Below are 12,267 nucleotides of genomic sequence, written 5' to 3'. Positions count from 1 at the left end.
TTAGTAGGCTATCGGGGAGAATGAGAGAGACTTTTTTAGCTCTCCATTTTATGGTGTTATTTGAATTCTTATTACCTGTTTTATTTTTGTATTAGAACTCTAATAATAAAAAAGTAAATACAATTCATGCTTATGACTACTAGAGAGTGTCAGAAGGCTACTAGCTACTGGACTAATGAAAAATTTGTAAAACTCGAGAAAGTCATAAATATCAGTACTATACCAAAATATTTACTCCTTATTTAGATTTCTTTATTAACAACAGTTGTACTAAGAACACTAAGTATGGTAAGGGCCTAACCCTTAAAATACTTCAGTGTTATTCACACATAACTGAACATCAATCAATATATCACTTAATCCAAAATTTGTGATAAGTTAATCATATGACTAATTCTATTGAAATATTTACATTATATACAAACGCATGGCTTCATTGGATGTTATTGTGCAGCTTTAATTGTTCTTTTTGGACTAGAGCTAAAAATGGAATTTAGAAATAGAGCACATATCAGCTGCTCTCTTTTTTTTTTTTTTTTTTGCGGTACGCGGGCCTCCCACTGCCATGGCCTCTCCTGTTGCGGAGCACAGGCTCCGGACGCGCAGGCTCAGTGGCCATGGCTCACGGGCCCAGCCGCTCTGCGGCATATGGGGTCCTCCCGGACCAGGGCACGAACCCGCATCCCCTGCATCGGTAGGCAGACTCCCAACCACTGCGCCACCGGGGAAGCCAGCTGCTCTCTTTTTTACAACTTGAATTTGAGGTAGGCCAGTTGAGCGTCTACTAAAATGAGGCTTCTCCAGTGATTTTTATTGCAAACTTTTCAGCCTGAGCTGGAGAGATTGAAAATGTAAAGTCCTCTGATCGTGACTCTACCACTCTATAGAGGTGGGAGATGGCACCTAGTTCATCATAGAAGACACACCAGTCATCAAATTAGCTAGATTCTTGATTTGGTGAAGAAAACTGACAGGTAAAAGTGAGAGTCTTATCCTGACCCATCTGAGATTTTTCATTTTGACTTTGAATGGATTCTTCTCAAAAGAGAAGAACATATACATGTTAAAATACTCTCTGTGTATTCTTGATTTAACACTGGCAACTTACTTTGTTTAAATATTTTAATATCTATCCAAGATTATTTTCTACTTCTGTCTAGCCAGCAACCTGGGCATTTTATTACCTGAGTCATCCTCATCCTCCAAGGCCAGGTTGCCCTCAACCTTCACCAGAATTCTTCTGGAATTGTTCCAGGTCACCAGCACTACTAACGTTCCTGACATCCATTTCTCCTTATTTGCAGTTCCATAAAGTTTAACTTTCAAATGTATAATCTAATCTAATCATAGATATTCTTAGTTCATTTGGACTGCTATAACCACATGCTACAGACTGAGAGGCTTATAAACAACAGAATCTATCTCTCACTGTTGTCGATGGTGGTACTCCAAGTTCAGGGTGCCAGCATGATTGACTTTTTGCGAGGGCCCTTCTTGGGTTGCAGACAGCCGTGTTCTCAGTGAGTCTCTCATGGTGGAAGGGGCAGGGAAGCTCTGTGGGGCCTCTTTTATCAGGGCACTGATCCCATCAGTGAGAGCTCAGCCCTCATGACCTGATCTCGTCAGAGGCCCCACCCCTGATACCATCACAGCAGGCCTTGTGATTTCAACGCGCGTTTCGGGGATACAAGCATTCAGGCCATAGTATACACATATATACACATGCACATTTAATCATTTAACACAGTCTTCTCAGTTTAAACTCAAGCTCCTAGAGCATAGGAATTGAAGAACTCATCTAAAATACAACCCTTGGGCTGGGATTCCAGTGATGAGGAGAAGTTCCCAAAGTAGCCAACATGCGAAGAAGCATTCTAGGCAGAGAGGAAATGAGCAAACTCACCTGAGTTGACTGACATGGAACATTCTGCAGACTCCTGCAGGGTTAGTGAAGGAGAGTGAATGGAAAATGGATAGAATGATCAGAAGGAAATTATCTAGGAGAAATGGTGCGACAACAGACTGAAAAGGGCCTTGTGTGCTTTGCAGATATCTGAGATGCTATCTGTTTTCCATAGAAAATGCATTTTATCTTGTGCATTTTATCTATTATTGTCTCCCAGTTTAAATTTATGTAAATTTGGAGTTTAACCTCTCTAATGAGATTGGTAACATAAACTATTTGCTTTGCTTATGCTTCATTGGAGCCTATCTCAGCTAATAATAAATGTTTGATAAAAAGCTATTAAGAAATCTGCATACTTTGGGAGATTTTAGAGTTTGATACGAGAGTTTTAGTCAGTCACGGTTGACTGTTTTCATTTCACTTTAAGAGCTGCTATTGTTGCCTTTGCAAATCGTAAGCAATCTTAAACCCCATGGGTTTTTATTGTGACAAATGATACATCAATAGGATATTTAAACCTTTAAAAATTCATAGCTCTCAGAAAGGAAAGAAGAAATCAGAATTACAATATTTCATATCACCCTGGAAAAAAGGTAAACTCTGTCAATATCTCTCACATCATAGCATTACTGCATTTTTTTCTGTTTATGCTTTAGGTACTCAGGGTTTGAAGAAGCAAAGTGAACATTGCAATAAATTGACCTTTTATTTGGTGAAAGACAAATGCAAGGAAAACTTTGGAAAACTTTCTTCATTAAATAAATATTTTTGTAAACTCTTTACCCTTTCCACAAGTATTTATTGGAAAACTACTGTATTTGTAGGCACACAGTTGACAAGTTCATAATCTATTAGAATAGACAGAAGAAAGACTTATTTTTTAAGTCATCCAATGAACTAAATGCTTTACTAGACTCAGGAAAAATGATTGAGAATAAAGAGATGAAAAATTTGGAATCTTGAAAGGCTTGGAAGGCAGCTTTCCTGATGCATCTTTAATAGTAAGGTTGAGAAGAAAGAAAAGATTGAAAGTGAAGAAATAGTAAGAATCAGGCATAGAGGCATAAAGAAGGCCTGGAGGATTTGGAGGATAGAGATTTATTTTCTGAGAGTAGATGCCGATCAAAGGTAGTTCAGAGGCCTTTCATGCTAGTCCTGTGAGCACGGCCCCAATTCTGTGGGTGAGAGATTTGAGACTGCCCTGTGCTGTGTTCCTACAGGGGGGCCCCAGGGGTTTCTTTGAGGTGGAACCGAGGACAGTGGCAGGGCTGCTTCAACTGAACAGCTCTGATTATCCCCGCCTTTTTTTTTTTTTTTTTTGCGGTATGCGGGCCTCTCACTGTTGTGGCCCCTCCCGTTGCGGAGCACAGGCTCCGGATGCGCAGGCTCAGCGGCCATGGCTCACGGGCCCAGCCGCTCCGCGGCATATGGGATCCTCCCAGACCGGGGCACGAACCCGTATCCCCTGCATTGGCAGGCGGACTCTCAACCACTGCGCCACCAGGGAGGCCCTATCCCCGCCTTTTATTGTAGGGTTCCCTGTACGAGTTCTTTTGAGGAAAGGATTCCAGTATAAATGAATGAATGAATAAAATCAATAACTTCTGTAGGGCATGGGGAGTCCACGAATAATTTGAAATGGAAAGTAACCCCATTAAGTTTTTGCTTTAAATAGAACTTTATAGTAGTTTAAGGAAGTAATGGGGAAAGAGAAAAGAAACAAACCCAACAGTGTACCGACCGTATGCTTTCTCATGTTAATCTCTTCAAGGAAGAGACAAGAGTAAGGGAGCAGGAAATCAGTTAGACAAAAATGACCCGAAACACACCAGTTACAGGGCGTTCCACAAGTGGGGAGCGGATGGAGGCGTCATCGTGGAGATGCGGCTGGTGGCGGGGGGAAGGGGGACCCAAGGGTTTCATTCTGAGATACTTAACCAGCTGTCGGTAATTCCACTGCGTTTGAGAAGGAAGTCAGGACCGGAAGCGTGAGTCTGAAAGCCGCTAGGTGTCCGGTTAGAGCAGGTGCCGCGGGGCAGCCAGTGTCTTCCAGGGAGAGAAGAGTCAGCCACACCTGGCCCCTCCGTCCGCACCACCGCCTCTGCGTGGAGGAGCCTCAGCTCCTGCCTCCTCCAGTCCAGGCAGCGCGGACGCTTACAAACAAGCATTAAAGCCACGTTGTTGGTTCTTTGAAACAATGACTGCCCTGTTTGCAGACTTGAACTCATTGGAAGACTTTGTGCCGGATCCGAGAAGGTGACGGGGCAGGATGGGAATGATAGAAGTTGGTAACTACAGAATCCATAGTGTGAGGGCTCTACTTAACAGACCACTAGGAACCCAAGGACCTTACAGTAAATTGGCAGCCACTGCCCTGTCACAGAGCAAACTGTTAACACTGGGCTGACTCTGACCGTCTACCTTCCCTCCATCCTTTCGTGGCTTACTCAGTGTTCATCATCCTGGGAGTGAACAACTGCGGGGCCGTGTGTCCATCACTTCGCTGCTTCGCCAGCCTCACTGTACTCTCATCGCCTAGACTGCCTTTGAGTTTAGAGAACAAGATTCTTGTTCTTAGAATAAGTCATCCTTCGCTATATTTTTATAAGTTATTTGCCTTGCCCACTAGAAAGTAAACTTTTGAAAAACAGGGACTTATCTGTCTTATTCATAAGAATATCCCAGGTTTTAGTCTTACACCTGCATTCACAGTGTTGATGATCTCATCTTTCTACCCTTTGGTCAGACCTCTCTCATGGGATTGAGACTTGTATATCCAATCGCAACAGCAACCATTCTACATGGATGTCTAGTAGGCATCGAGCTTGTGTATCTAAAACTGAACTGATTTACTTTCAAAACCTGATTCTCCCAAAGTTTTTCTGCATCTTCAGTTTTTCACACTTAGCCTTAAAACCTCACAATCATCCCCAAATCTTCCTTTTTCTTCATGGCACCCACATCTCACTGACAAGAAAATCCTATTGGCTCTACCTTCCAAATATGGCCACCTCTGCTGCTGATGTTCTGGTCCAGAATCTTGTCTGTTTCACTCTCTGCCGCCCAACCACATCCTCGCACAGCAGCCTAGCGCTCAGGCTGAAGTCCGAGCTGGCCAGGGTCATCCTCTGTACAGGAGCCTCGCGTGGTCCTTCATCTCACTGAGACACATGCCAAGGCCTGGACGGGATCTGCCCCTTTAAACCTGGCTCCCCTGAGCACTCCATCCTTACCCTCCCAGACCCGTCGCCCTCCCCCAAACCCAGCAGCCCACTCTAGCTCTGGGCCTTTGTCTTTGCTGTTCCCTCTCCCCCAAAGTTTTTCCCCAGATTATCAAGTACTTCCTTCTTCTGTCTCAAGTCCTTCTTCACAGGCCACTTCTTCAGTAAGGCTTCCCCCGCCCATTTATGCTGCCCCCAACTCCACACCCATCTTAGAATATCCCGTTCTTCTTTCCTTCTTAGATTTCTTCTCTGGCATGCATCATCTTCCAACATGGTATAGAATCAGCTCTTCATATTATATTCTCTCTTCTTCAACTGGAATGTATACTCTGCCAGGGCAGAGACTTTTGTCTATTTTGCTCATAAATAGTGGGTGCTCAGTAACTATTTGTTGAATAAATTAATTTTAAATGCTATGTTAATGTTATCGTTTTCATAAGAAGATGAATCAATGTAACTTTAAGATGTGAACACTTTAAACTGTTAAATTATTCTAGAACTCACTTTAAAAGTTTCTATTTTGCTAATTTTTACCTAGCTCTTCCCATTTGGTTTGCATATTCAAAGATATTATCTGTTTCCTTAAAATTACACACTGACTGAGGATGATGAGAAATATCACGTCTTCTATAAATTAGCTAATTCTTTTGCAAGTATTATTCGTGGACCTAGCTTTTATGACACACGGTTCAGGATGTTCATATTGCAGACTGTTGAACGATGCAGGGGTTAGAGGCCCAGAGGACCTGGAGACTGAATCACAGCTGAACCTGAGTCACCTTTCCTGCCCCCAGCCTCCCCCTGTGCTGACTCCATCAGCTTTGATTCCTTTTTCAGTTCAGCTCTAACATTCTGAAAAGCTTGATAGGACTTAAGATATGAAAGAAAAGACAAACATCCACTATTCAAATGTTTGCAAAATTAAGGCATATAGAATTTATTCAAATTTTAAATTATTGATATATTAAAGCTCTAATAATAATTATCATTAGCTAACGCCTTGGGTATTTCATACATATGGGGCCCTGTAAGTTGTGTTCTATAAAGGCAATTATTATAAACACCTACCCTAAAAGATGGCTTTTATCACTGTTTTCACTTTCAAGATAAGACACCTATAAAGGTGGGAGGGCAAGCCACTTGCCAAAGATCATAGAGCCAGAGACACATAAGCATCTGAACACATTGCTTTCTGACATCAGGGTCTGAGCACTTAAACCTCCATATTGCACTGATTCCCTAAATGTCGTGACTTTCCCCTTCAAGTGATTATGTATAACTTTCTTTTTCTTCCTTCAAAAATGAGTCTCTGAGGCATATTGAAAAGGGCATATATTGATGTGAAGGATTTAAACTTAATGAAGTGCTACTGAGAAGACCAGCAGCTCTAGAGAAATGGAATCAATAAGGTAAAGATAGAGATGAAGATATAGATATAGGTATATAGATAGAGAGATTTATTATAAGGAAGTGGCTCACGTGATTATAGAGGCTTTCAAGTCCCAAGATCTGTAGTCATCCAGTAGGGGCCCAGGGAGGCCAGTGGTGTAAATTCCAGTTTGAAGTCCAGCAGCCTCAAGACTCAGAATGAGCTGATGCTTCAATTCTAGTCTGAAGATAGGAATGAAGATGATGTCCCAGTTTGAAAGCCATCAGGCAAGATGTGTTCCATCTTAGTTTTGAGATGTTCGGCCTTTCTGACCTCTTCAGACCTTCAACCTGTTGGACGAGGCCCACCCCATTGGGGAGGGCAACCTGCTCTACTCGGTCCACCTGTTGCAGTGTCCATCTCATCCAGGAGCATCCTCACAGACATAGCCAGAATAATGTCGGGTCAAACGTCTGGGCATCCTGTGACCCAGTCAAGTGGACACATAAAATTAACTGTCACAGGAGGGTTCTTCTTCAGCTGTTTTACCTTAGCCTGTCTGATTTTTCCAGGTTTTGTACTGTTCAGGACACTGTATATCAACTGGCATATTTCAAGTAAAATAAAGTTGTTGTTCCATTTTATTTTACATGGAGGTGATCTTAAATATTCTTTTAGTCTTTGTGTAGATTAAATGGCACTTTAAAAGTATTTTGTGTAGCAATCATTGTGAAACTTTAATACTACAATGATATTTCCTTATTATTTTAAGCCCTCTGTGGAGGATACATCCATGGAAAGAGTGGAACAGTTCTTTCTCCTGGGTTTCCAGATTTTTACCCCAACTCTCTAAACTGTACATGGACCATTGAGGTGTCTCATGGAAAGGGTAAGGATATTGCACAGATTTCAAATTATACAAAGTAACTAGATACAAACATGGTTGTGAACAAAGAAAAAAATATTCATGTGTGAACAAGTAAGATAACTAATTTCCTCATGTATATTTTGATTGCTAATTTTGATTTTTAGTAAGATTTTAGAAGAAAAATGGTCTTTAAATTATTGGTGCTTTCAAGCAAAAGTAGATTTCTTGTTTTATTCTGTATTGATCAGATAACTTGAATTTATGCTTGTGAACATAAGCTTGAAAATTAGGTGTAATGGTAAGGAAAAGAGGCATGCATTAAGTAACATATGACTAGTGCTTAAATATAGGGAAATAAGAAATTATCTAAGCTTCTCATTTCTATGATAAATCTAGGATACATTTTTATACTTGGCTTGTGTTCTAAGTGTACCCAGTATTATTACATATAATGAATAATTTATCTTCACATAATCCAGTGTTGATTTATGGAGTAGATTTCATTATCCTCATTTTATAAACAAGTGGAGTGAAAACCAGAAACATTTGAATTTTGTGTAAGAAATACAGTTTATAGACATTGGATTTGGGACTATCCTCTGAGTCTTTTTCGTATGAGTAAACTTGTCATTTTCAAGAAGATAATTTGGAATTTTTCTCACATAAACGTTATGTAGATTTTGTCTTTCCACTTAAATTTGAGCTCAACTTAATGTTAAATTGACATGTTTTATTATATACACTATCTTACACTCTGCCATCATGAATGCATGTTAAGAAGAACTTGGCCTTGGAGGAAATTAAGAATAAACAAATAATGAGCAACCAAGGTTTTGTCATCATGAAAATAAGTATTTGTATTAAAAAGGACCTAGTCATGGTTAAATTTATTCATTATGTATAGGGATTCAGAAATAATACTTTGTGGGTATAGTTACAATGAGAACACACGCGCAAAGGATCACGTAAAACTATCATTTCAAAAGGGTCTTCGCTCACTTGTGTAAGTTTCAGTATTAGACCTCCAAGCCTAGATGTTCTAAAGGACACGTGTTTACTATAAATGGGAAAGCGATCTGGTCCTTCGCTCCTCAGGGGCAAATGCTTTCCCTAAGGGGCTGTACACAGTCCATTGTGACCCTCCTGCTGAGTTTTATTATGCATTTATATCTGGACGTGTCGATACAGCTGTCTATATCCCTGTGTCTAACCTTTATCTGTATCTGTACTTAAATATGCTGAAGCATTTTTTTTTTGCTGTTTATTCCTTCTTCTACCCATTCTCTGTATTTTTCTTTCAAACTTCAAAATTAAGGTTGCATTTTAAGATTATCTTTTGATTCAAGACTTTTATGTCTCTAAGCCCAGAAGAAATTCTTTTCCCCAACTGTTAACTCTGCCAATGCCCCCCTTTACCCGCCTCTCTCCTTCTCTCTGTCTCTCTCTCATCTTTCTCTTTCTGTCTCTCTCTCACTACCTCCGTCTCTCTGTCTCTCAGGGGTTCAGATGATCTTCCACACCTTCCACCTGGAGAGCTCCCATGACTACTTACTCATCACAGAGGACGGGAGTTTCTCAGAGCCAGTGGCCAGGCTCACAGGGTCGGTGCTGCCCCACACCATTAAGGCAGGTTTGTTTGGAAACTTCACCGCCCAGCTTCGGTTTATATCAGACTTTTCTATTTCCTACGAGGGCTTCAATATCACATTTTCAGGTATGTTGGGGTCTTCTCTGGCAATACTTGTACTGTTTGTGTGAGCGAGTGTGTGTGTGTGTGTTTACACATAAACGGACGACCAGTGAGAAGCTCTAGTTGGGTGGAGGAGGAGTTGAGGTGCAAGGGCAGCGGCCTGGCGTCCACAAGACACCATGCCTCACATTGACTGTGAATTCTCATCCCCCCAAATCTGCTAATATCACTATCTCTTCAGTCTCTCTGGTCATCAGTTCTGTCAGAATCTCTGAGGAAGCTGTCCTTATTGGGAGACATACTCAGAATTAGCTGTGGTCTGATTATTTTGAATCCTACCTTCCAGGAGATGCCATACTTGTACTGAGAACCACCTTTAGAGTGAAAAAAAGTATGAACACATGCAGTCGAGGATGAGCTTCTTGTTGACTTTAATGCCATCATACATGGCAGCAAAATGATACTCCAAAATTAAGAAACATTTTCACTTTTAATTATAAAACATAGATAATATTTGTGAGGGATTTATGTTGTTTCAGGCATTATTTGTATGGGTTAAATTGTTTAATTTGAATGATGCTAAGAATGGTATTAAGATATTTCTTTCTTAATTCCATGACTCCCAGCACACAGCTACAAGCTACACAGCTACAAGGAGTCTTTTGATTACAAAAGTCAGAGTGCAACTCTGAAGCTGACTCCTTTCGTAAACTCCCTAAAAAACAAGGAAGCAAACAACAGAAACAACAACACTTTTCTGGGTCTTTGTAGCTCTTTGGGGCAGTTTTAAAATATTTTTAAATATTAAGACTAAACTGCAACACTTTTTGAACATGCGGAACAATTCATTTGGTCACAACCAGTAGAAGACAATCTGTAAAGCTTGCACAAGGAATCACTTTCATCAAGACTGTGTCACACACATGCTCGGACAGTCTTTTTAAAGACAAAATACACCTTTGATTGCAAAGCTGATTCTAAAGGAAACGTATTCTTTAGATAAGCTAAAGGAATCATTTCATCTGCAGGCATGTTGCCTTGAAACTGGGCTGTGAACAATTGCCAGTGACGCTAACACAATGGAGTTTATTCTTTGTGCCCAAATAAGTAACCACTTCATTATGCAATTGAAGCATTTACCCTTCTGGAGACTGTTCTGATATTTGTACAAAATCAGTATGCTGTTATATCTGGATATTTTTCCTTGTTAGTCCAGTTTATTTCTGTCTTTTCTGGAAGGTTTATTAAAGGGTCATTTCTCAGTTATGTCTCCCAGTCAGTGTCCCCGTAGATACTAATGGAAATATGGGGGGAAAGGGCTCCTTATTCAAGTATGTTTAGGTCGAGCCGTCCGCCCTCCCTTCTCTGTCTTGAGTGTCTGTTACTGACTGCTCTCTGTGTACACTTACGATTCCAGCCTTCCTTCTCCATGCCTCCTGTGATACTACTTTTTGAATGCCAACTTTCTGTGAATTCACATAGCTTCCTGGTCATTCTCTTCAAAGGATGAGAATCTGGACAACTTAGTGCCTTTACAGATGTAGTTTCCTCTTCATTCAAAACCCTTCTTCAGGGACTTCCCTGGTGGCCTAGTGGATAAGACTCCACGCTCCCAATGCAGGGGGCCCAAGTTTGATCCCTGGTCAGGGAACTAGATCCCACATGTGTGCTGCAACTAAGAGTTCACATGCCACAACTAAGGAGCCTGCTTGCTGCAACTAAGACTCCATGCAACCAAATAAATAAATAAAATGTTAAAAAAAAAACCCTTTTTCTTTCCTCACCAGGCAGAACTGCATCCAGATCAAGCACTGTCTGCTGCTCGCAGTCTTCTCCCTCTTCCTTAAGCAGAATTTTTTTCCTCCTACCTTCCCATAACACTATTTATATACCAAAATTGTGTATCTTGCAACATTATTTTTCCATATTTGTCTCCTTCATTGTACAGTGAAGATCTATTCATGTGTCTTCTCCTGGGTAAGCTGGGAAATGAGTGTAGCTGCACAGAAAGAAGGTACTAGGTTTAAGGTGGGGCAGGACATTTTGGTGCAAAGATGAGGAGGATTCAAATCATGGACTGAGAAGGTGGGACCCTGAGCTAGGAGGAGAGAAGGGGTAACCCTTCAAGGAGGAAGAGGGCTTCCACTGTGTAAGTAGGAGGAGGCAAGGCTTGGTGAGCGGGCTCACAGTGGGAGGCCGCGGTGGCTCTGGTCTGGAAGCGAGCCTGGCTGGCGGGTGGAGAGGGACCGGGAAGAGGTGCTGTGGAAATAGAACGTGGAGCGCCTCTGAGGAGCTGGTGCCGGAGGTGCCCCACCAGGCGCGGCGGCTGTGGTCATCGTGAGGTCATGAGAGTGGTTTTTATTCAGTGGATTGCTGTGTTGCGTTCTTAAAATGGGCCCTGGAACACGTGTCTGTGTGCTCATGGGAGTGAGACTGGAGAATTGATGAAGAAAAATAGAGTAAGTTCTAAGAACAAATCTTTGAGTCAGGGAACTTGGAATCCTGAGGGCAGTACATTTTTCTTCTGCTGGATGACTAACTGGAAACATATGCTGTGCAAATACACACTGTGTAATAGTCTGTAAGTGACAATTGACACAAGAGGACCTTTATGTGACCTTGTGTGGGAGGATGGAACTAATCCACACCTCTGATCTCAGGGTGTTGGATCAGGCTTCCTATTTCAGTAGGTATTTTTCAGAGGACATCAGTCGAAATATGAAATAAAAATATACACAAAGAACCATACGATTACAGTGTTTTTCTCTATAATACAATAGATCTAGCATAAATAATATCAAACTGTTCTCTTATTTGGCAAGAGTTTTCAATTGCTTTTAAAGAAATGACAGCAAAGATGTGATTCGAGTTGAGAGTATACAGTCTGTTAGGAGGAGAATGACTTCTGTCAGATGAAGATAAAGTTCCCTGGATTGTGACAGCTTTATTTTACTATTTCCTAGAAAGTCTACCATTATGTTTTGGTATGACCAATAAATATTTGTTGAGTTGAATTAAATGATATTACCTTTTTTTTTTTCCTTGCTGGGTCATACTAAAAATAGGTCAAATTAATGAATATATCTCCAGAGTGGTGAGAGTAATTTGAATATGTTAGGGATCCAGAATAGATTTTTTACCTAAATGAAAAACAGGATAAAGACAATGTAGAAAGCATGGAGCTCAGATGTTGACCAATAAGTTGGGTGA

At 41.0% G+C, this 12,267-nt stretch overlaps 1 protein-coding gene across 1 annotated transcript in view; it reads left to right on the top strand.

Annotated features, from left to right (window-relative positions):
- Positions 1–12,267, top strand: part of CSMD1 (CUB and Sushi multiple domains 1) — a gene marked incomplete at its 3' end in the record, with an annotated part of 1,732,394 nt that overhangs the window by 1,423,770 nt on the left and 296,357 nt on the right. The window contains exons 19-20 of the mRNA XM_081220901.1: positions 7,272–7,388; positions 8,866–9,081. Coding sequence (XP_081077027.1) covers positions 7,272–7,388; positions 8,866–9,081 — 333 coding nt within the window. The remainder of the gene's footprint in view (positions 1–7,271; positions 7,389–8,865; positions 9,082–12,267) is intronic.

This window comes from Mesoplodon bidens (assembly GCF_964165515.1).
Source record: "Mesoplodon bidens genome assembly, chromosome: 20".
Taxonomy (NCBI): domain Eukaryota; kingdom Metazoa; phylum Chordata; class Mammalia; order Artiodactyla; family Ziphiidae; genus Mesoplodon; species Mesoplodon bidens.
This window is presented reverse-complemented; position numbering and strand designations above follow the sequence as displayed.